The sequence below is a fragment of the Jaculus jaculus genome, chromosome 15, assembly GCF_020740685.1.
Source record: "Jaculus jaculus isolate mJacJac1 chromosome 15, mJacJac1.mat.Y.cur, whole genome shotgun sequence".
In the NCBI taxonomy this organism is placed as follows: Eukaryota; Metazoa; Chordata; class Mammalia; order Rodentia; family Dipodidae; genus Jaculus; species Jaculus jaculus.
The window spans coordinates 33,102,459-33,127,388 of record NC_059116.1 but is presented as its reverse complement, the minus strand read 5'-3'; the positions used below and the strand labels follow the sequence as shown (position 1 = coordinate 33,127,388).

Here is a 24,930-nt window from a genome sequence, read left to right as displayed (position 1 = left end):
GTGGACTGAGCAGCTACCAGGTTCGGTGATTCTCAGGCCTGCAACTGCTATTGGACTACTGTAAGCTAATCCAATAAATTCCCTTTATAAAATAATTCATTCTAGTAATTCTGTTCCTCTAGAGAACCCTGACTAATACACACTGTAACTGCTAAGCCATCTCTCCAGCCCTCAGATTTTGTTCTTTATGTAAAAAATACAAGCATGCCCATCTCACTGATATGCAAACTTGTTTTCCTCTGATAAAATCGTGACATCAGGGCTGGAGAGATGGCTTAGTGGTTAGGGTGCTTGCCTGCATAGCCTATTTGATTCTCTAGAACTCATGTAAGCCAGCTGCACAAGGTGGCACATGCATCTGGTGTTTGTTTGCAGTCACTAGAGGCCCTGGTGTGCCCATTCTCTCTTTTTCTCTCTCTCATATAAGTGAATAAATAATATATTTTTTGTTTAAAAAAAAACTCATTAAGCTGGGTGTGATGGTACACGTCTTTAATCCTAGCACTTGGGAAGAAGAGGTAGGAGGATCACCATGAGTTTGGGGCCACCCTGAGACTCCATAGTGAATTACAGGTCAGCCTAGACTGGAGTGAAACCCTACCTCAGAAAAAAAAAAATTGTGACATCATATCATATATATGCCAAAGAATTGTCCTGAAATAAATTTATGATCCCTTTACTATCAGTAAATGTTTGCTTTGTATACCTATCTTACATACCTAATACCTAAATATCCAGGGTCACAGAAGTTTCTTGGGTAAAAGAGGGTTGTGAGTGGGGAAAGTGTAGGAGGAATTTCTCCTTTCTGTAGCTGTTGCCTTTCCACTGCAGAGATAATACACCTGACTAGAGGCAACTTACAGTTTGGAGGGGACTTTCCTATCTCTTTCTCTTTCTCCTTCTCCTTCTCCTTCTCCTTCTCTCTCTCTCTCTTTCTTCCTTTCTTTCTAGAATGCATTTGAAGCCTGAGCTAGAGTGAGACCATACCTCAGAAAAGCAAACAACAACAACAAAAAGAATACATTTAAGATTTTTGTTTTCAGTGCTGAGGACCGAACCCAGGGCCTTGTGCTTGCTAGGCAAGCACTCATCCACTGAGCTAAATCCCCAAACTCCATTTAAGATTTTTACTTATTTATTAGAGTCAGACAGAGAGAGCAGGAAAATGGGTGCGCCAGGGCCTCTAGCCATTGCAAATGAACTGCACAGACCCGCAGGCCCCTGGTCACAGGATATCTGCCTGAGCTCCAGACATTACAGATAGGCTCAATAAAGAGAAAGAAGACATATCATATGGCATATATATATATATATATATACACACACACACACACACACACACACACACACACACATATATATATATATATATATTTTTTTTTTTTTTTGGTTTTTTGAGGTAGGGTCTCACTCTAGCCCAGGCTGACCTGGAATTCACTACGTAGTCTCAGGGTGGCCTTGAACTCGCAGCGATCCTCCTACCTCTGCCTCCCGAGTGCTGGGACTAAAAACATGCACCACCACACCTGGCTTCTTGTGTCTCCTTTTAAGAGAGAGGAAGCCATGCCTAACAGCCCTTGTAGGGGACCCAACTCAATCCTGGGGTGCAGATGGAGCCCTAGGTGAGCTATGACCTCTAAGCTGAGCACAAACAGTCTGTTAGTAGGCATATGCCTGTCATCCCCACCTTCAGGACAGAGGCAGGAGGATCTTGAGTTTGAGGTCAGCCTAGGATATGAAGGATATGTGGTGAGACCCTCTTTCACCTCCCACCATCAAAAGACGAAATATGGCCAGGTGTGGTGATGCATGCCTTTCATCCCAGCCCTCGGGAGGCAGAGACAGGAGGATCCCCATGAGTTTCTCACCACCCTCCATAGAGACTACATAGTGAATTCCAGGTCAGCCTGGACCATAGTGAAACCCTACCTCCAAAAACCAAAACATAAATAAATAAGTAAAATAAAAATAAATAAACAAATAAAAGAAGGAGAAGAAGAAACATGTGATGGGGCTCTGTCCCCACAAGACACTGGAGTGGAATGTGGAATGGGGTTGAGGAATTCTATGGGTGGGACATTCTGTTGCCACGGTGACCACAGATACATTTGGGTGTTGAGGGAGTGAGGCTCAGGGTCAGGGAGGGGACCCAACACATGGGAGAACCTGGGGCACAACGAACTAGTTTGCCCGACAACTCCAACCCTGATGCCAAGGCTGAGGGTGGCTCAGCGCAGGAGCCAGGTGATGGTGGCCCGGCCCCTCAGAGCACCGTGTATGAGAGCCGCTGGCTCCGGGACCCTGCCCGAGCAGAGCTAGGACTTGATGACCCAGAGGAGGAGATTCTCCCAGAAGAGATGGCCAAGGACGAGATCCCCGAGGTCCTGGACCCGGAAGAGGCTCTGGAACAAGACTTGGAGGAGGAGGTCATTGAAATAAGGTAGGTGATGGGCAGCCAGAGGGCTGGGCAGGCAGCTGCCCACAGGGAGAGGGTATTAGCCAGACTCACTGACTGACCCATACTGGGTCCTTGTCCTGCCCATGTGCCAGCTTTTCCGGAGAGGCAGGGGCTGCTCTGTCCCCCTCTGGGTCCTGGAACACCACATTTATTCCATAAACCCCTGTGAGATAAGACAGTGTTTAAACATAGAACACTCCTAGGTGGTGGGAGCTAGCCATGTCCGTGGTCCATGGGCTCAGCCCCCCGTTCTGCAAAGTACTCAGGCAGACCTTGGCAACATCAAATCCCACTCCCCCCCGCCAGAGACACTGAGGGAGACCAGGCTCCAGTCGCCAAGATTTGATAAGACATGCCTGGGTGGGACTCAGCTTCCTCTGGGTCCCCAGACACATCAGGTTAGGCAAGTGGTTCCCCAATACCAAGCTTTCCCACAGCCAGCTGTCTGTCACTGACAAGCCCCTCAGCACCTCCACAGTCGGGGGCAGGAGCAGGAGGAGGAGAAGGAGGAGTCAGCGGCTGCTGGAGCTGTCAAAGCCCAAGACCAACTGGCAAACCTTCAGGGACAGGTAAGGGCCAGCAGGTGCATGTCAGCCTCTTGACCCTCTCCCATCCATCATCACCACCCCCCTGCATCATCTCAGGCAGGGCACCCAGACAGCCGAGAGGCTGCTGGGGTCGTAACAGACAGGACTCCAGAGGTGGGGACTGCTGGGGTTCCAGGGCCCTTGCGTGACATTCAGAGCAGTCAGGAGTCTGGGAGCCAGTAGGGGACCCAGAGCCAAAGACAGGGCCTGGGAGCCTGTCTTGTCGCAGGATGGGGTGCTGTTGTAAGGGCTATGCCTGGATTGCCCCACGCAAGACCAACTTGCAGTTCTGCCTGTATTGGTGAGTCGGAGGGCCCCTCCCTATGTTGCCTGCCTGTGATGGGGATGTGCCAGGCTCCAGGGCCACGTTCTTGAGCAGCCCTCTCCCTTTCTCTAAAGATCAGGGTCGGGGGAGGGAAGGGCTCTTAGATGAAAGCTGCCTTGCCCCAGGACTCTCCTAGCTGCATAATATTTTCCAGGCTACCCCATCTCTTATTGGCCTTGCTCCAGACAACCTGTTTCTGTGATGCCCCGTCCTGACCTTCCTGTACCTCAGGCCACCCACCCCTAATTCCCTGATCTCCTCGTTTATGCTCCGGGGCCCCAGGCTTCCCTTCCCTAGCAGGGCACAGGACCCAGAGCATCCCTCCTGAGCCACCTGGCTGTATTCCAGGCCCTCTGTGTACTGGACCAAGCGCTTTCTTGAGGACACTACTCTGACCATCACAGTGCCTGGTAGGTGCCATCTCTTAGAGCAGCCTGAATGGCCTCTGCCCAACCTGGGTTCCAGGAGCTCTGTCTCCACTTAGATCCTCTCCCAGGGAAGGACCTCTTCCTTCCCTGCCCCACCTCCCAGATGCATCCTTGCTGGGTTCCTCTTAGCATTGTCCCCTCAGTGGCTGGAGCCCTGAGAGTCCTATCCTGGATGAGGGGTGCAGACTCTCCAGCACAAGTCAAATGCGGCTAATATATTTTTAAAATATTTTTTTTTAATTTTTTTAATTTATTTATTTGAGAGTGACAGACACAGAGAGAAAGACAGATAGAGGGAGAGAGAGAGAATGGGCGTGCCAGGGCTTCCAGCCTCTGCAAATGAACTCCAGAAGCGTGCGCCCCCTTGTGCATCTGGCTAACGTGGGACTTGGGGAACCAAGCCTCGAACCGGGGTCCTTAGGCTTCACAGGCAAGCGCTTAACCGCTAAGCCATCTCTCCAGCCCTAAAATATTTTTATTTATTTATTAGACAGAGAGGGAGAGAGAGAGAAAGAGAGAGAGGGAGAATGGGCACGCCAGGGCCTTCAGCCACTGCTAACGAACTCCAGACACAAGTGTCCCCTTGTGCATGTGGCTAACATGCGTCCTGGGCAATCGAACCTGGGTCCTTTGGCTTTGCAGGCAAATGCTTTAACGGATAAATCATCCCTCCAGCCCAAATGGGGCTAATATTTGCTTTGCAAAGAACCCTGTCCTTCCTCTTCAAACGCGTTTCATTTCTTTTTTGCTTTTTTTGAAAGCGTGGACCTCTTCAGATAAAGTATCCCCACCAGGGCTCATCCCTGGATGAGAGAAGTGGGGGCGGAGTCTTCCCCTGGGGCCCTGGAAACTCCAGACCTGCACTAAACTTTGGCCTAAAATCCAATTTCCCAGCACACAGTGCTGACTTCCCCCCCAACCCCCGAAGCAACAGGCTCAGCTGAGGCTCCAGCCCTCACGCGTGTCCCCAGTCCTGTGCCCCAGGCTCACTGTCCCCGTATCAGAGCGGCAGAGGTCCCTGGTGTCTACCTGCATCCACCTGAGCGCAGCTCCTGCTTCTTGCCCGGGTCGCTGGCCGGCCCTGCAGCGTGCAGAGCCCTGGGCTGTGAAGGTGGTTCACGCTGGGGCCAGCATCGCCACCGTGACTGGGCTGTTCCATTGTGTGCAGCGGTGTCGCACAGAGTGGAGGAGCTGGCGCGTCCCCGGAGGTTCTTCTCGGAGTACTACAACAACAACAGGTGAGGGAAGGGAAAGGAGGGCGCTGCCTGGCACAGGACCCCTTGCCATCCCTCAGTGTGTGTGTGTGTGTGTGGGGGTCTGAGCTCTCCTCTAACCCCACCCACAAAGCCAGCGGTGTGGGGCTGACATCTGTAAGATGAGCACCCACCCTGTGTCCACTGGGGAGATGCTCCGAGGGCGTGGCACTGCCGCATAAACGTGAAGACCTGAGTTCACATCCCAGCGCCCGTGGGAAAGCCAGGTGTGGTATGCACCCCTGTAAATCTAGCTCTGGGGAGGTGGAGACAGGAGGGTCCCTGGTGCTCAGTCGTCTAGCCCAGTGGATGTGTTCCAGGTTCAGGAGAGGCACTGTCCGGTTGGACAAGATGGAGAGAGAGCTATTGGGGGACACCTGATGCCAGCCTCTGGCCTCCACATGTATGTGTGTTCTCTCTCTCTCTCTCTCTCTCTCTCTCTCTCTCTCTCTCACATACACACGGTAGAAACTCTAAGACACATTTACTTTACACCCACATTTCTCTCTTCCACTCAGAAAACCTACATGTGCTGCAGATCTCAGAGCCACTGAGACACAGACTTTACCATCATCTTCACGTACACAGTGGAAAACATAATCTCACCACTGGCTGGAGTGGGCACGCCTGGCCAGGTTACTTGGGGACATCAGCATGGATGTCGTTGCCCATGGGTTGTCACAGCTGCACCTGTGCCCAGATGTTTTAGTGCCCGCACTGAGTGGAAGCCAAGGCCACTGCTCCACACTTGGAGCTGGCGACGCTCGTGACCGGGTGATGAGCTCTGAGTAGGGCAGGGACAGCTGTGGACAGTCCCCAGGAGCGGCTGCACCCTGGTCTTGGCACCCCTGTAGTTTTGCTCTCAGGCCAGGCCCAGCTGAGATCTGAGTTTTAGGACCCTGACGCCCCTGGTTTCACGGCAACTACAGAACCAGCACTTTATCCCTGGGTCTGCCTCTTTGCCAGGGTCCTGCTGGAGGGGGTGGGGGAGCAGGCCTGGGAGGAGCTGATGCCACGTAGAAAGGCCAGCGCCCAGAGGCACCCTGCACCCTGGGCTGGGCGCTCAGGGAAGCTGGCCTGTCCTGAGCTTCACAGCATCTCTCCTGGGAGACATTTCCAAAGCCCTCGGCGTCCTTGGAAATGGGCTAAGAAGAACGACACATGGTCAGTGGTGGGCTGGTGCTGGCTGGTAGCTGAACTCTGGGCACCCCTTAGGACCACACCCATCTGGCCCATCCCACGGTCCACCCTGGAGTACCAACCAACTAATCGGCTGAAGGAACTGGCTGTCCCGAAGGTTCGCAATAACATTTGGAACATGAATATGTCCGAGGTAGGTGGAACTCACCACCCCGGGCCCAGAGGGCAGGGCAGTATAGGAGGAAGCCTTGGGGTGTGGCGGGGCAAGAGGGGGCAGGTTCCGTAGTGGGTTCACGGGTTCCCTGCCTAACTCCCATGAGACCCTTCCCTGGCCTCAGCACATCCTGGATGCCCATGCTTTCCGCTCACACCGGGCACAGCAGGGGCTCAGGTCCACTGGGAGTCAGGGCTCAGTAGTGGAGTGTGTGTTCCCTAGTGGCACACAGGCGCACCTTTTCCTGGGGCCACTGGGCCGTGCTTTTAAAACATTTTTTAAAATTTTTATTAACATTTTCCATGATTATAAAATATATCCCATGGTAATTCCCTCCCTCCCCACCCCCACACTTTCCCATTTGAAATTCCATTCTCCATCATATTACCTCCCCATTACAATCATTGTAATTACATATATACAATATCAACCTATTAAGTATCCTCCACCCTTCCTTTCTCTTCCCTTCATGTCTCCTTTTTAACTTACTGGCCTCTGCTACTAAGTATTTTCATTCTCATGCAGAAGCCCAGTCATCTGTAGCTAGGATCCACATATGAGAGAGAACATGTGGCGCTTGGCTTTCTGGGCCTGGGTTACCTCAGTTAGTATAATCCTTTCCAGGTCCATCCATTTTTCTGCAAATTTCATAACTTCATTTTTCTTTACCACTGAGTAGAACTCCATTGTATAAATGTGCCACATCTTCATTATCCACTCATCTGTTGAGGGACATCTAGGCTGGTTCCATTTCCCAGCTATTATAAATTGAGCAGCAATAAACATGGTTGAGCACGTACTTCTAAGGAAATGAGATGAGTCCTTTGGATATATGCCTAGGAGTGCTATAGCTGGGTCATATGGTAGATCAATCTCTAGCTGTTTTAGGAACCTCTACACTGTTTTCCACAATGGCTGGACCAGATTGCATTCCCACCAGCAGTGCAGAAGGGTTCCTTTTTTTCCACATCCCCGCCAACATTTATGATCATTTGTTTTCATGATGGTGGCCAATCTGACAGGAGTGAGATGGAATCTCAATGTAGTTTTAATCTGCATTTCCCTGATGACTAGTGACGTAGAACTTTTTTTAGATGCTTATATGCCATTCGTATTTCTTCCTTTGAGAATGCTCTATTTAGCTCCATAGCCCATTTTTTGATTGGCTTGTTTGATTCCTTATTATTTAACTTTTTGAGTTCTTTGTATATCCTAGATATTAATCCTTTATCAGATATATAGCTGGCGAAGATTTTTTCCCATTCTGTAGGTTGCCTCTTTGCTTTTTTCACTGTGTCCTTTGCGGTGCAAGATCTTTGTAATTTCATTAGTTCCCAGTGGTTAATCTGTGGTTTTATTGCCTGAGCAATTGGGGTTGTATTCAGAAAATCTTTGCCAAGACCAATATGTTGAAGGGTTTCCCCTACTTTTTCCTCTAGCAGTTTCAGAGTTTCTGGTCTGATGTTAAGGTCTTTAATCCATTTGGACTTAATTCTTGTGCATGGCGAGAGAGAAGAATCTATTTTCATCCTTCTGCAGATATATATCCAGTTTTCAAAACACCATTTGCTGAAGAGGCTGTCTCTTCTCCAATGAGTATTTTTGGCATTTTTATTGAATATCAGGTGGCTATAGCTACTTGGGCTTACATCTGGGTCCTCTGTTCTGTTCCACTGATCTACATGTCTGTTTTTGTGCCAGTACCATGCTGTTTTTGTTACTATGGCTCTGTAGTATAGGTTAAAATCAGGTATGGTGATACCACCAGCCTCTTTTTTGTTGCTCAGTATTATTTTAGATATTCGAGTTTTTTTGTGATTCCAAATGAATTTTTGGATTGTTTTTTCTATTTCCATGAAGAAAGCCTTTGGAATTTTGATAGGGATTGCATTAAATGTGTAGATTGCTTTAGGTAAGATTGCCATTTTCACAATATTGATTCTTCCAATCCAGGAACAAGGGATGTTTCTCCACTTTCTAGTGTCTTCTTCAATTTCTCGCTTGAGTGTTTTAAAGTTCTCATTGTATAGATTCTTTACTTCCTTGGTTAGGTTTATTCCAAGGTACTTTATTTTTTTTGATGTAATTGTGAATGGGAGTGATTCTCTGATTTCATCCTCTGTGTGTTTGTTGTTAGCATATATGAAGGCTACTGATTTCTGTGTATTTATTTTGTATCCTGCTACATTGCTGTAGGTTTTTATCAGCTCTAACAGTTTGCTAGTAGAGTCTTTAGGGTCCTTTATGTATAGAATCATGTCATCTGCAAATAATGATAACTTGATTTCTTCCTTTCCAATTTGTATCCCTTTTATGTGTGTCTCTTGCCTTATTGCTATGGCTAAGACTTCCAAAACTATATTAAATAGAAGTGGGGACAGTGGACACCCTTGTCTTGTTCCTGATTTTAGTGGAAAAGCTTCCAGTTTTTCCCCATTTAGTAATATGTTGGCTGTAGGCTTGTCATAAATAGCCTTTATTATATTGAGATATGTTCCTTCTATTCCCAGTCTCTGTAGGACTTTTATCATGAAGGGATGTTGGATTTTGTCAAATGCTTTCTCTGCGTCTAAGGAGATGATCATGTGATTTTTGTCCTTCAACCCGTTTATGTAATGTATTACATTTATAGATTTGCATATGTTGAACCATCCCTGCATCTCTGGGATAAAGCCTACTTGGTCAGGGTGAATGATCTTTTTGATATACTCTTGTATTCTGTTTGCCAATATTTTGTTGAGAATTTTTGCATCTATGTTCATGAGGGAGATTGGTCTGTAATTTTCTTTTTTTGTTCTATCTTTGCCTGGTTTTGGTATCAGGGTGATGCTGGCCTCATAGAAGGAGTTTGGTAGAATTCCTTCTTTCTCTATTTCCTGGAAAAGCTTAAGAAGCAATGGTGTTAGCTCTTCCTTAAAAGTCTGGTAAAATTCAGCAGTGAATCCATCCGGGCCTGGGCTTTTTTTAGTTGGGAGATTATTGATAACTGTTCGGATCTCCATGTTTGTTATAGGTCTATTTAAGTGATTAATCTCATTTTGATTTAATTTAGGTAGGTCATATAGATCAAGGAAATCATCCATTTCTTTCAGATTTTCATACTTTGTGGAGTATATGCTTTTATAGTATGTCCCTATGATTTTTTGAATTTCTCTGGAATCTGTTGTGATGTTACCTTGTTCATCTCTGATTTTATTAATTTGTGTCTCTTCTCTCTTTCTTTTGGTCAGATTTGCTAAGGGTTTATCAATCTGGTTTATCCTTTCAAAGAACCAACTCTTTGTTTCATTAATTCTTTGGATTGTTCTTTTTGTTTCTATTTCATTAATTTCTGCCCTAATCTTTATTATTTCTTCCCGTCTACTGATTTTTGGTTTGCCTTGTTCTTCTTTTTCCAAGGCTTTAAGGCGAAGCATTAGGTCGTTTACTTGCGGCCTTTCTAATTTCTTAATGTAGGCACTTAAGACTATAAATTTACCTCTTAGAACTGCCTTCATTGTGTCCCAGAGATTTTGGTATGTTGTGTTCTCATTATCATTTGACTCTATAAATTTTTTGATTTCCTTTTTGATTTCTTCATTGACCCATTCATCATTTAGTAGTGTATTGTTTAGTTTCCATGATTTTGTGTATGCTCTATAGCCTTTCTTGCTACTGATTTGTAGTTTAATTCCATTGTGGTCAGATAGAATGCAAGGAATTATTTCAATTTTCCTGAATTTGTTAAGATTTGCTTTGTGTCCTAATATATGGTCTATTTTAGAGAATGTTCCATGTGCTGCTGAATAGAATGTATATTCTGCAGCCTTTGGATGAAATGTCCTGTATATATCTGTTAAGTCCATTCCTTCTATGATCTCATTTAGTCCAGATGCCTCTCTGTTTATTCTTTCCCTGGATGACCTGTCAATTGATGAGAGTGGGGTGTTAAAGTCACCCACCACCACTGTGTTTGGTGTTATCTGTGACCTTGGTTCTAATAGTGTTTGTTTGACGAATTTGGGAGCCCCCATGTTAGGTGCATATATATTTAGGATTGTAATGTCCTCCTGTTGGAGTGTGCCCTTAATCAATATAAAGTGACCTTCCTTATCTTTCTTGACTAACGTCGGACTAAAGTCTACCCTGTCTGATATTAGGATAGCAACCCCTGCTTGTTTTCTAGGCCCATTTGCTTGAAACACCGTTTTCCAACCTTTCACCCTATTTTAAAACATTTTGAAGTAAGTCCAGCTGTGGTGGCACAAGCCGATATCCCAGCACTTGGGAACTGGAAGCAGGAGAGCCAGGGGTTCAAGACCAGCCTGGAGTACACAGCGAGTTCCCGGACAGCTTGGGCTACATGCCATCCTGTCCCAGAAACCAAAACAAAGTCCAGAGGACACATCATCTCCTTCATAAACACTTCCGTGTGTGTGTGTGTGTGTGTGTGTGTGTGTGTGTGTGTGTGTGTGTGTTTTGGGGGTGGTTTCTAGGTAGGGTCTCACTGTAAGCCAAGCTGACCTGCAATTCACTATGCAGTCTCAGGCTGGCTTTGAACTCACAACGATCCTGCTACCTCTGCCTCCTAAATGCTGGGATTAAAAGGCATGTGCCACCACACCTAGCTTCATTGTGTATTTAAAAAGTGTTTAATTTTAATTTATTTATTATAGACAGGAAGAGGGAGAGTGAGTGAGAATGGGCATGCCAGGGCCTTTAGCCACTGCAAACAAACTGCAAATGCATGCACAACCATGTGCATCTGGCTTACATAGGACCTAGAGAATCGAACTGAGGTTCTTAGGCTTTGCAAGCATGCGCCTTAACCGCTAAGCCATCTCTCCAGCCCCAAATTGTTATTATATTATATTATATTAATTATATTATATTTATCTGAGAGAGAGAGAGAAAGGCAGATAGAGAGAGAGAATGGGTGCACCAGGGATCTAGTCACTGCAAACAGACTCCAGCTGCATGTACCACCTTGTACATCTGGTTTAGTTTATTTTAATTTTAGTTTTTAAATTTTATTTATTTATTTGAAAGTGACAGAGAGGGCTGGAGAGATGGCTTAGCGGTTAAGCGCTCGCCTGTGAAGCCTAAGGACTCCGGTTCGAGGCTCGGTTCCCCAGGTCCCACGTTAGCCAGATGCACAAGGGGGCGCACGCATCTGGAGTTTGTTTGCAGAGGCTGGAAGCCCTGGTGCGCCCATTCTCTCCCTCTCCCTCTATCTTTCTCTCTGTGTCTGTCGCTCTCAAATAAATAAATAAACAATTTTTTTAAAAAAAGAAAGTGACAGAGAAAGAGGGAGGGAGAGAGAGAAGGAGGGAGAATGGGCACACCAGGGCCTCCAGCCACTGCAAATGAACTCCAGATGCTTGCGCCCCCTTGTGCATCTGGTTAACATGGGTCCGGGGAATTGAGCCTTGAACCAGGGTCCTTGGGCTTCACAGGCAAGTGCTTAGCCTCTAAGCCATCTATCCAGCCCTAATTTTAGTTTTTATTTGTCTTTTTGGAGGATAGTTTTATTTTATTTTATTATATATACTTTTTTATTGACAACTTCCATGAGTGTAAACAATATCCCATGGTAATTACCTCCCCCAACTTTCCCCTTTGAAACTCCATTCTCCATCATATCACCCCCCCATCTCAATCAGCCTCTCTTTTATTTTGATGTCATGAACTTTTCCTCCTATTATGATGGTCTTGTGTAGGTAGTGTCCGGCACTGTGAGGTCATGGATATCCAGGCCATTTTGTGTCTGGAGGAGCATGTTGTAAGGAGTCTTACCCTTCCTTTGGCTCTTACATTCTTTCTTCCAACTCTTCTGCAATGGACCCTGAGCCATGGAAGGTATGACTGAGGTATTTTATTTAGAAACCAAGGGCCTCGGCAATGGCCTGTAATGTTTTTGGGGCATGAGGGACCTACCTCGCCAACAACTCACTAGAAGGTATCCCATCCCTGGCACTAAAAATTTTCTAGTAACAATCTATGGCTCCTGAGTGCTCCATTGTCCAAAAAAGTAGGTTTCCATATGATTTATTTATATCCTCTTAGAGTTTGATTAGCCTTCTCTCTACCTTTCCTTAATCTCTTCCCCTGACCTCACTTGAGCCTTTTCACCCCCATTAATATGTTCTTCTACTTACATATATACAATACCATACTATTAAGTACCCCCTTCCCTCCCTTTCTAGTCTATTTATTTCTCTTTTCTAGCTTACTGGCCTCTGCTACTGAGTTTTCTTCCTACTCACACAGAAGTCCAGTCATCTGTAGCTAGGATCCATATGTGAGAGAAAACATGGGACATTTGGCTTTCTGGGCCTGGGTTACCTCACTTAGTGTAATCCCATGTGGGAGCATGGGTTAGGGGGTTCTCCCCTCATCTTGGCTAAGACAAGGAGGGGAAAACTCACCAGAACCTGGAGGTTCAGAAGTGGTCAGGCGGCCCAGAGGTTGCCCTCCCCTCTTAAATGTATTTATAACCTTCAGCCCCCATTTAAAAAAATTATTTATGGGGCTGGAGAGATGGCTTAGTGGTTAAGGCACATGCCTGAAAAGCCTAAGGATCCCAGTTCTATTCTCCAGGTTCCATGTAAGCCAGGTGCACATGGTGGCACATGTGTCTGGAGTTCATTTGCAGTGGCTAGAGGCCCTGGTGTGCCCATTCTCACTCTCTGTCTCTCCTTCTCTCTGTCTCTAATAAATAACCAAAATCTTTAAAAAATTATTTATGGGCTGGAGAGATGGCTTAGCAGCTAAGGTGCTTGCCTGCAAAGCCTAAGAACTGTTTGAATCTTCTAGATCCTATATATAGTCAGACTTAACAGTAATGCAAGCATGCAATGCCACACATGCCCACAAGGCGACACACGTGTCTGGAGTTTGTTCACAGCCACTGAAAGGCCCTGGTGCGCCCATTCTCTCTCTCTCTCCCTCTGCCTCTTTCTGTCTCTGAAAAAAAAAAACACAAAACATAGCCAGTTTTGGTGTTGCTTGCCTTTAATCCCAATACTTGGGAGGCACAGGTTAGAGGATTGCCGTGACTTCGAGGCCACCCTGAGATTACGTAGTGAATCAGCCTGGGCTAGAGCGAGACCCTACATTGAACAACAAACAAAAATTTTAAAAAAATAATATTTACTTATTTATTTTAAGATAGGAAGAGGGGGATGGAGGGATGGCTTAATGGTTAAGGCATTTGCCTGCAAAGCCCAAGGACCCAGGTTCAATTCCCCAGGACCCACATTAGCCAGATGCACAAGGGGGCTCACATATCTGGAGTTTGTTTGCAGGGGCTAGAGGCCCTGGTGCGCCCATTCTCTCTCTTCCTCTCTCTCTGTCAAATAATTAAATAATTAAATTAAATAATCAAATAAATAAATTAAATAGGGAGAGAGAGAGAGAGCGAATGGGCACATTAGGGCCTCTAACCCCTGCAAACAAACTCCAGATGCATGCACCATCTTGTGTGACTGGCTTATGTAGGTACTGGGGAATTGAATCTGAGTCCTTTGGCTTTGCAGGCAAACTCCTTAACCACTAAGCCATCTCTTGAGCCCCAGTCCCCTTCCCCGCTTTTCTTTCTTTTTTTTTTTTTAAATTTTTAATTTATTTATTTGAAAGCGACAGACACAGAGAGAAAGACAGATAGAGGGAGAGAGAGAGAATGGGCGCGCCAGGGCTTCCAGCCTCTGCAAACGAACTCCAGACGCGTGCGCCCCCTTGTGCATCTGGCTAATGTGGGACCTGGGGAACCAAGCCTTGAACTAGGGTCCTTAGGCTTCACAGGCAAGTGTTTAACTGCTAAGCCATCTCTCCAGCCCTCTCTTTGTTTTTTTTTTAAGGAAGGATCTCTTTCAAGGAAGAGTAGCCTAGGCTGACCTGGAATTCACTCAGTAGTCTCAGGGTGGCCTTGAACTCATGGTGATCCTCCTACCTCTGCCTCCCAAGTGCTGGGATTAAAGGCGTGCGCCATCACGCCCGTCCAGCCCCCATTTTTTAACAACTATTTATTTGCATGTGTGTGAATGGGCATGCCAAGGTCTCTTACTACTGCAAACCCACACCAGATGCTCCACTTTTCACCTCCAGCTTATAGGGGCTGGTGGGATGGGACTTGAACTGGGCCAGTACTAGCCCCTGCTTCCATCAACTGTATAATGAACACTTTTGTGTGTTTTTGTGGCTAAACGGATCTCATCTTCCCTTTCTGTATTTCATCTTACAGAGCAATTCTTGCAGGTTTATACAGAAACTTTTTTTTTTAGGTAGGGTTTGACTATAGCTCAGGCTGACCTGGAATTCACTATGTAGTCTCATGGTGGCCTTGAACTCATGGCGATCCTCCTTCTTCTGCCTCCCAAGTGCTGGGATTAAAGGCATGCGCCACCATGCCCAGCCAAAAACTGCTTTGTTGTTTTGAGGTAATGTCTAAAAAGTTCAGGATGGCTCAAACTCACTGTAGGTGAGGATGACCTTGAACTCCTGACCCTCCTGCCTCAGTGTAAGTAGTGGGATGCACAACCATGCCCAGTTTATTTGGTGCTGGGGAAGGAATTCAGAGCCTTGTGCATGTTAGGCAGGCGCTCTGTTTACTGAGCCACAGCTCTCTATAGAAATATTTAAAAAAAATTTTTTTTTGTTATTTTTTATTTATTTATTTGAGAGTGACAGACACAGAAAGAGGCAGATGAGAGAGAAAGAGAGGATGGGCGCGCCAGGGCCTCCAGCCACTGCAAACGAACTCCAGAGGCGTGCGCCCCCTTGTGCATCTGGCTAACGTGGGTCCTGGGGAACCAAGCCTCGAACCGGGGTCCTTAGGCTTCACAGGCAAGTGCTTAACCACTAAGCCATCTCTCCAGCCCTCTATAGAAACATTTTAACTGCTACGCTGCCTCTGATCAAATGAATTCACCGCCATGAACACAATCATTCCTCCCAGAATTGGCTGGCTTGGCTCACCTAATGACATACGCGGCTCTCCAAAGTCGTCCTAACGAAGTCCCCGTCTGGCCGCCCCGCACGCATCTCTCCTCCTACATTCTCACCAGGGCTTTCCCCACTTTTCCAGTCTGTGGGCATGACTGATGCGTGGTCTAGGTCACTCCCGCTTTTGGCGCTGCTTTCTAGGAGTAGCTCTTCCTGTATGACAGCCGCTAACCCTCTGTTGAACATATTGCGGACTGCCTTCTCTGAAGTTAGTCTCCCTCTCTGGCAGCTTTTTCCTCCAGGGCTGAGGAGTCACAGAGTCTTTCATACCTTGCCCTCTGCTGCTGTTTCTAGGTGTCCCAGGTGTCCAGAGCAGCCCAGATGGCAGTGCCTACCCCGCGGATTGTACAGCTGTCGAAGCCCAAGGTCCCGGCCGCCCTGATGGAAGAGTGGGACCCCATGCCAAAACCCAAGCCCCACGTGTCCGATTATCACCGCCTCCTTCAGCTGGCCAGTGAGTAGATAGACGCCCTGGGGCTCAGCTCTCTGTGGATGTAGGGGCGTGGGGAGACTTGCCCTGCAGCCTGTTCCTGGCTGGTCCGTCTCCGTGCCTGACTGAAGTCTTGCTGTCTGAATGCGTATGCAAGTTGTGGGAGGTTGTGGCAGAAGGTGTGTGTGTGTCCGAGGGCCTCCTGAGAGGGCCAGTGGGTGCAGGTGAGGGTGGGGGGCAGGCTCTGGGCAGCTGGGCTGAGCCGTGAAGGCAGTTTTGGACAGTCTGCTTATCACCATTCGTGCTTAAGTCTCGCAACCATTCCTGAGTTTCAAAAGTAACGTATACTGATCATGAGGATGTGGAAAAGACAGAGAGCCTAAAGAAGAAATCAGAACCGGGCGTGGTGGCGCATGCCTTTAGTTGCAGCCCTTGGGAGGCAGAGGTAGGAGGATCACAGTAAGTTCGAGGCCACCCTGAGACTACATAGTGAGTTCCAGGTCAGCCTGGACTACAGTGAGACCCAACCTTGAAAACCCCCCCAAAAAAGAAGAGCAAAGAAGAAAAAAGTAGAAATGATGTCCACGGTCACGTCCAAAGGCCATGCACTTTGCACACGTAGTGGCAGGCAAGCATGAGCGGGGTGGCAGAATTTGAGCTCCCTGGCCTCCTCTGGGCTTTGCCTGCATCACCATTGCTCCAACCTCACGCACATGGCAGCCAGAGGGTCCTGGTGACCTTCTGTGGATGCCACCCGTGGTGTAGCCCTGGGGATCTCCCTTCCTCTTGTCATTCTGGAAACTTCTGTCCTCCTAAGGCACCATATGCCCAGCATAGTCTTTAAGCTCCTCTTGTGGAGAACTGCTGCCTCCTGCGAGTGACGTGTTTGGGTTTCTTCACTGTGACTTGTCCACTGTGTGCTAGACCTGAGAGGCCACAGGGCTAGGAGAGGCGCTGTGCCGCCAAGAGCAATTGACTGGCCATTTGGATTTGGCCTTTGTGGTAGTTTGAATGTATGGCCCCATAGACTCAGATTAAAAAAAAAAAAATATTCGTAAGCAGAGACAGAGAGAGAGAGAAAGAGAGGGAGAGAATGGGCACACCAGGGCCAAACAAACTCTAGACGCATGCACCACTGTGCATCTGGCTTTACCTGAGTACTAGGGAATCAAATCTGGTTTGCAAATTAGGCTTTGCAGGCAAGCACATTAACTGACAAGCCATCTCTCCAGGCCCTCAGGTTTTTTTTTTTTTTTTTTCAAGGTAGGGTTTCACTGTAGCCCAGGCTGACCTGGAATTCACTATGGAATCTCAGGGTGGCCTCCAACTCATGGCAATACTCCTACCTCTGCCTCCCGAGTGTTGGGATTAAAGGTGTGAGCCACCATACCCAGCTCTCAGATGTTTCTGATTAAGAGTTGAGTTTGGGACTGGAGACATGGCTTAGCAGTTAAGGTGCTTGCCTGAAAAGCCTAAGGACTCATGTTTGACTCTCCAGGCCCCAAGTAAGCCAGACACAGAAAGTGATGCAAGTGTGGAAGGTCACACATGCACACAAGGGGGCACATGTGTCTGGAGTTTGATTGTAGTGGCTGGAGGGCTTGGTGCACCAATTCTCTCCCTCTCTCTCTCTCTCTCTTGCATTTAAAAAAAGACCAGTCTGTTGGGCTTGCCTCAAAAAAAAAAAAAAAAACAGAGAAAAGAATTGAGCTTGACAGGCTGGAGAGATGGCTCAGTGGTTAAGGTGCTTGCCTGTGAAGCCTAAGGACCCAGGTTCAACTCCCCAGAACCCATGTAAGCCAGATGCACAAGGTGACACATGCAACCAAGGTGGTATATGAGTCTGGAGTTCATTTGCAGTGGCTAAGGCCCTTGTGCACCAGTTCTCTCTCTCTCTCATAAATAAAAACAAAACAAAAAAAAACAAACAAACAAAAAGAATTGAGCTTGAGCCAGGTGTAGTGGTGTATGTCTTTAATCCAGGCACTTAGGAGGCAGAGGTAGGAGGATCACTGTGAGTTCAAGGCCAGCCTAAGACTACAAATTCCGTGTCAACCTGAGCTAGAGCAAGACACTACTTCAAAAAATCAAAAAGAAAAAAAAAAATTGAGCTTGTAATTTGAGTCTCCAGCAGCCCTGCTGGCGGAGGTGTCACTGGGGGCAGATCTTCCAGTCCAGTCTAGGGTCCTGAGTCCCACCCCTAAGGTGTGCACAGAGCAGCTGGAGCTCTGCTTGGATCTGTGGAAGTGAGCCAGCTTCTCCTGCCATTCATTGGTGGTGTTCCCCTGGAATGTGTAAGCCAGAAATAAACCCTTTCCTCCCATAAGCTGCTTTTGGTTGGGTGTTTGTCCCAGCAACATGAGGCTTTGTTCTCAGACTCTGCCTGGGCTTTGGTTTGGAATTTGTAACTGCTTTTTATTTTGGGTTTTCTGAGGTAGGGTCTCACTCTAGCTCAGGCTGACCTGGAATTCACTATGTAGTCTCAGTGGAATTCACTATGCAGTCTCAGGGTGGCCTTGAACTCATGGCGATCCTCCTACCTTTCTGCCTCCCAAGTGTTATGCCCAGCTTTGAAACTGCATTTATTTATTTATTATTATTACTTTTTTTTTTTTTTTTGAGGTAAGGTCTCACTCTAGCCCAGGCTGACCTGGAATTCATTATGTAGTCTCAGGGTGGCCTTGAACTCACAGTGATCCACCTACCTCTGCCTCCCAAGTGCTGGGATTAAAAGTGTGTGCCACCACACCTGGTTTATTATTTTTTGTTGCAGGGTCTTGCTTCAATTCAGGTTGACCTGGAATTAGTCTTAGGCTGGCCTCGAACTCACAGTGATCCTCCCACCTTAGCTTCTTCTTTGTTTTATTTATTTATTTGAGGGAGCGAGAGAGGGAAAGAGGCAGACACATAAACACACACATACACACACACACAGATAGAGAGAGAGAGAGAGGGAGAGAGGGAGAGAGAGAGAATGGGCGCCCCAGGGCCTCTAGCCACTGCAAACGAACTCCAGACACATGTGCCACCTTGTACATCTGGCTTACGTGGGTACTAGGGAATCAAACCAAGGTCCTTTGGCTTTGCAGATAAACACCTTAACTGCTAATCCATCTTTCCAGCCCCATTTGTTTTTTTGAGGTAGGGTCTCACTCTAGCTCAGGCTGACCTGGAGTTCACTATGTAGTCTCAGGGTAGCCTCAAACTCACAGTGATCCTTCTATCTCTGCCTCCTAAGTGCTGGGACTAAAGGTGTGCACCACCATGTCTGGCTTATACTTCAGAAATTGCATGTCATCCTTGTTCAGGGACCATGCTAATGTTCTGTATGGTTCCAATTTTAGTATATGTGTTGCCAAAGATAGCAGACTGACTTGTCTTTTTTTAAATTTTATTTTGTTTATTTTTATTTATTTATTTGACAGTGACAGAGAGAGAAAGAGGCAGAGAAAGAAAGAGGCAGAGAGAGAGAGAGAGAGACAGAGACAGAGAGAGAACAGAGAGAATGGGTGCACCAGGGCCTTCAGCCACTGCAAGTGAACTCCAGATGCATGCACCACTTTGTGCTTTTGGTTTACGTGGGTCCTGGGGAATCGAGCCTTGAACTGGGGTCCTTAGGCTTCACAGGCAAGCGCTTAACTGCTAAGCCATCTCTCCAGCCCAGTGTCTTGTCTTTTTTAAAAAAATATTATTTGTGGGGCTGAAGAGATGGCTCAGCTGTTATGAAATTACCTATATAGCCTAATGACCCAGGTTCAGGTTCCCCAGTACTCACATAAGCCAGATACGCAAGGTGGTGAATGCATTTGGAGTTCATTTGCAGTGGCTGGAGGCTCTGGTGTATCCATTCGCTCTCTTTCTCTCTCTCTGCCTCTTTTACTCTCTCTAAAATAAATAAAGTATGGGCTGGAGAGATGGCTTAGCAGTTAAGGCATTTGCCTCCAAAGCCAAAGGACCTTTGTTCGATTCCCCAGGAGCCACGTAAGCCAGATGCAGAAGGTGGCACATGCATTGGAGTTTGTTTGCAGTGGCTAGAGCCTTGGCACACCCATTCTTTCTTCCTCTCTCTCCCTCCCTCCCTCTTTTTCTCTGACTCTCTCAAATAAATAAAAATATTTTAAAAATACTATTTTTGGCCAGGCATGGTGGCTCATGCTTTAATCCCAACACTCAGGAGGCAGAGGTAGGATTGTCATGAGTTCAAGGTCACCCTGAGACTACATAGTGAATTCCAGGTTAGCCTGGGCTAGAGTGAGACCCTACCTCGAAAAAAAAGAAAGAAAAAGAAAAATTATTTCTGTGTGTAGGGGCTCCATGATCACTTGCTGCTGCAAGTGAATGACAGATGCTTGTATCACTTTTGCAGCTGGTTCATGTGGGTGGCTTGGCAATTAAACTCAGGCCAGCAGGCTTTGCAAGCAAATGTCTTTATTTTATTTATTTATTTTTTTTTTAGTTTTGGTTTTTCAAGGTAGGGTCTCACTCTAGTTCAGGCTGACCTGAAATTCACTATGTAGCCTCAGGGTGGCCTTGAATTCATGGCAATCTTTAACCACTGAGCCATCTTACCAGCCCTCACTAAGTCTTTTAAAATATTTGGTTTTTGGCTGGAGAGATGGCTTAGTGGTTAAGCGCTTGCCTGTGAAGCCTAAGGACCCCAGTTTGAGGCTTGATTCCCCAGTACCCACATAAGCCAGATGCACAAGGTGGCACATCCATTTGGAGTTCTTTTGCAGTGGCTGGAGACCCTAATGCACCCATTTCTCTCTCTATCTCTGTCTGTTGCTCTCAAATAAAATGAAACAAAAAATTAAAAAAAAATTTATTTATTTGAGAGAGGGAAAGAGGGAGAAAGAGAGAGAGAGGAGAGAGAAAGGGGAGAGAATGGGCATGTTAGGTCTTCCAGCCACTGCAAATGAACTCCAGATGTATGCACCACCTGGCTTATGTAGGTCCTGGGGAATCAAACCAAGGTCCTTTCGCGTTGCAGGCAAACGCCTTAACTGCTAAGCCATCTCTCCAGCCCCCTCACTAAGTCTTTTATTTATTTATTTTGGTTTTCCAAGGTAGGGTCTTGCTCTAGCTCAGGCTGTCCTGGAATTCACTATGTATGTAGTCTCAGAGGGCCCTTGAACTCACAGAGATCCTCCTACCTCTGCCTCCCAAGTGCTGGGATTAAAGGTGTGCACCACCACGCCTGCTCACTAAGTCTTTTGAATGTGCTTATTATGGGTCTTTGTTTTGTTTACACATTCATTCCCTTGCTAAGTGAGGGGGCAATGGAAGGAAATGTGGGCATGGGTGCCGCTAGGCTCACCCCCACTCCTTGAATATGAATTTACACACTTGGGTCTCAGGCTTCTGCAAACCTCTGTGCAGCTGAGGACAGCCTGAGGTTTTGTCTGCAAGCATCTGGTATACAGCCACTAAGGACTGTGGCCACTGTTCTCTTGCCACTGGGGTGGAGCCCGGAGCCCATTGCATGCCAAGCACTCTGTCTGCCACAAGCTGCACCCCAGCCTGCGACTGGCCAAGGAAATCAGGCTGGTTTGTGGGGCAAGAACAAGCTGTGTTTCTGTCTATTTATGTGGGCGCCATGGGCTCCTTCACTGTGGTCAGGCTGTGTGTGATTGCAGGAACACCTAAATTCTATAGTGCAGGGAGGGCCAGCTCTTCCTGTCCTCCCCCTCCCCGGGACCACCTTTGGCAGAGATCTTCTGTGTGGCCTAACAGCCACCTGAATGCTGAATGCTGAGAGGGTCTGTATTAGTGCCATTGTTGTGACAAAATGCCTGAAGACAGCAAGTTGAGGAAGGAGGTGTTAATCTGGCTCACAGTTGGGATTACAGGCTGCTGCAGTGGGGCGGGCATGGCGGCATGGGCACGAGGCTGTGGTCACATTGCCTTCAGCCAGAAAGCAGAGAACCATGATTGCTGCTGCTCCGCTTTCTCCTTCTGACTCAGCTTGGGACCCCAGCCCAGTGCAGGGTACTTCCTCCCTGGAGTTAGCCTTTCTGCAAATTCCCTCACTGACACACCTGAGGGGCATTTCCATGGTGATTCTATTTATTTGACGTAAGCCCAACAGACTGGCCTTCTGGTTTTTTATTTTTGGACGGTTTCACGGTGGTCCAGGCTGACCTGGAATTCATTATGTAGTTTCAGGGTGGCCTTGAATTCATTGTAATCCTACTACCTCTGTCTCCCGAGTGCTGGGATTACAGGTGTGCACCACCATGCCTGCCCCCCCCCCCACTTTTAATGTGAGAGAGCAAGAGTGAGAGCAAGTGAGCAAGAGAATTGGTGTGCTAGGGCCTACAGCCACTGTAATCAGACTCCAGATGTGTGTGCCATCTTGTGCACATGTGCAACCTTGCGTGCTTGTGTATAACTTGTGCATCTGGCTTATGTAGGCACTGGGAAATCAAACCTGGGTCCTTTGGCTTTGCAGGCAAGTACCTTAACCGCTAAGCCATCTCTCTAGCCCTCCATGATGATTCTAAATACCATGAATTAACAATGAAAATTAACAATGAAAGCCCCGTGTGGTGGTGCATGCTTTTAATCCCAGCACCCAGGAGGCAGAGGTAGGAGGATCTCTGTGAGTTCGAGGTCACCCTGAGGCTACATAGTGAATTCCAGCTCTGCCTGAGCTAGGGTGAGATCCTACCTTGGAAAAAAAATCAACCAACCAACAAAACAAAACAAACAAACAAACAAAAAAAGGACAAGGCTGGAGAGATGGCTTAGCAGTTAAGCGCTTGCCTGTGAAACCTAAGGACCCGGCTTTGAGGCTCGATTCCCCAGGACCCATGTAAGCCAGATGCACAAGGGGGCACATGATTCTGGAGTTTGTTTGCAGTGGCTGGAGGCCCTGACATGCCCATTCTCTATTTATATGCCTCTTTCTCTCTCTGTTACTCTCAAAAAGAAAAAAAAAAAAGGACAAAGAACAAAGAACAAACCATGTTCCTCCCCTGTCCTCACCACCCAGCTACATAGGAGACTTGAGCTCTTCCCAGTCCCTGAGTCATTCTTTCCGGGATGTGACCAGTTGAACTGTTCCCCACCCCTGTTAGTCCAGCACTTGAGAGGCAGAGGTAGGAGTATCACTGTGAATTCCTCCAGGTCAGCCCAGGCTAGAGTGAGACTCTACCTCAGAAAAAAAAGGGGGGGGGGCAAAGAGATAGCTAAGCAGTTAAGACAATTGCCTACAAAGCCAAAGGACCCAGGTTCATTTCCTCAGGACCCACATAATCCAGATGCACGAGGTAGCACATGTGTCTGTAGTTCATCTGCAGCAGCTGGAGGCCCTGGGCCCATTTCCGCCCCCCTCCATCCTTTCTCTCACACTTTCTCAAGTAAATAAAAATAAAATATTTAAGCCCAGCACTTGGGAGGCAGGAGAATCACCGAAGTTCAAGGCCACCCTGAGACCACATAGTGAATTCCAGGTCAGCCGGGGCTAGAGTGAGACCCTACCTCAAAAAACCAAACAAACAAATCAATAAGGAAAAAACAGCAATTTTTTCTCCTTTACAATTATAATTCATCCTCTTAAAGGATTTTTAAAAATCTTCACCAATTTATGCAACCATCACCTCTAACCAGTTCCAAAATATTCCACCACTCCAAAAGGAAACCCATCCCCATGAGCAGTCACCCCATCCCTCCTCAAGCACTGGCACCCCACTTCCCGTCTCTGGATTGGCCTGGTCTGGCCATTTCCTGTCATGGAGTCCCACCCACCTTCTGTGGCCTTTTGCATCTGTGTGTCTCACTGAGCGTGGTGTCCTCAAGGTTCCTCCTCGCTGTGGTGCAGGTCAGAGCATTGCTGTTTGTTCTGGGCTCCTACTTCACCACACGGGCTCAGGGATGGGTGGCATGGGCCACATTGGATTGTTACTCCTTGCCAATGAATGCACAGTCAAGCCTTGGAGCTTTGCCTGAGAAGGCTGAGCCCAGCACTGCCCTTTTCCGTCTTCCAGTGCCCAAGGCCCAGTCGGACCAGTGTGTTCCTGACCGCAGTCCTCGTTGGGAGGTGCTGGATGTCACCAAGAAGGCGGTGGCCAGCCCACGGATTATCTCCCTAGCCCAACCCAAAGTGCGCAAGGACCTCAATGAGGGCTATGACCCCTACTACATTTCCCCAGCCTCTCTGGTGGCCCAGGCATCCCCACGCCTCTACGAGCTTGCCACACCCAAAAGCATCACCAAGAAAATGTGACCACTGGGCCCGTCCTCCAGCCTAGCCCCCAGTAAACACCCAAGTGCACCCTGTGTGTGTACGTGACTGGCTGATCTTCATGGCTTGGGCAGGGTGGCAGGGACACCAGATGATGAGGTGAGAGCAATAATAATGTTTCTTTTTCACATTCTAGTGACTTGTGCAGCCCTTTTATTTCCCAAGTCACTGTCAAAGTCTGGGGTGACCCTGAGGCCAGGACTCAGCTCCTCCTCAGTTTCTCTTCTGGGTCTCTGGAACTGAGACTTCTCATCTAGCTGTCTGTAAGGGCCTCAGACTCCGGGCTGCGTCCCCAACAAACCTGCTAGCAATGCTGTGTGACTTACTGGTTTCTGGAGCGATCCTCCCCACTCAGGGAGGTTCCCGAACGTGGGCTGATTTTCCCACCCGAGGTGATAGTGTCAGGAAGTGGGAGTCAGGGGGAGGGCAGCGCGGCCAGTGAGGTGTGTTCTAGTGAGAGAGACACCCAGAGGCCCCTGGCAGCGCGTGGTCTGGAGGGCCTCACCACACCACGACCTGGCCGCAAGCTGTGAGGAGCAGACTCTACTGCACACAGTCTCTTGGTCTGTGGCAATTCATTATGGCACTCACTGTCTTTCGGTTCCGTGGTTAGAATCTCACATGGGCCCACCTGGGCTGCACTGGAGGTGGGGTTCCTTCTGGTGGCTCCAGGGAGCCTCATGTGGCCCCCTCCTCCCAGCAGTAAGGCACCTCTTTGTCTCTCTTAGTAATCTATGGAGATGATCTGTGGTCCCTAGATGACCCAGGATATTCCCTATTTCAGGGTCCTTCACTTAATGTCAAGGAGACCATGCTGTGTTAAGACACCACACCCAGAGGGACTTGGACATCTTTAAGGCTGTTGTCC

At 47.7% G+C, this 24,930-nt stretch overlaps 1 protein-coding gene and 1 non-coding gene across 2 annotated transcripts; one reads left to right on the top strand and one right to left on the bottom strand.

Annotated features, from left to right (window-relative positions):
- The first annotated feature begins 2,156 nt into the window (after positions 1-2,156).
- Positions 2,157-24,069, top strand: Theg (theg spermatid protein). Its single transcript, XM_045134714.1, has 9 exons — positions 2,157-2,440; positions 2,896-3,027; positions 3,275-3,346; positions 3,719-3,780; positions 4,967-5,036; positions 6,267-6,384; positions 15,682-15,841; positions 23,806-23,950; positions 23,985-24,069. The coding sequence occupies exons 1-9, from the start codon at positions 2,157-2,159 to the stop codon at positions 24,067-24,069; spliced, it is 1,128 nt and encodes a 375-aa protein (XP_044990649.1).
- On the bottom strand, positions 19,082-19,187 carry LOC123455187. Its single transcript, XR_006633739.1, has one exon. It is a non-coding gene; the product is annotated as a U6 spliceosomal RNA (small nuclear RNA).
- Positions 24,070-24,930: the final 861 nt, after the last annotated feature.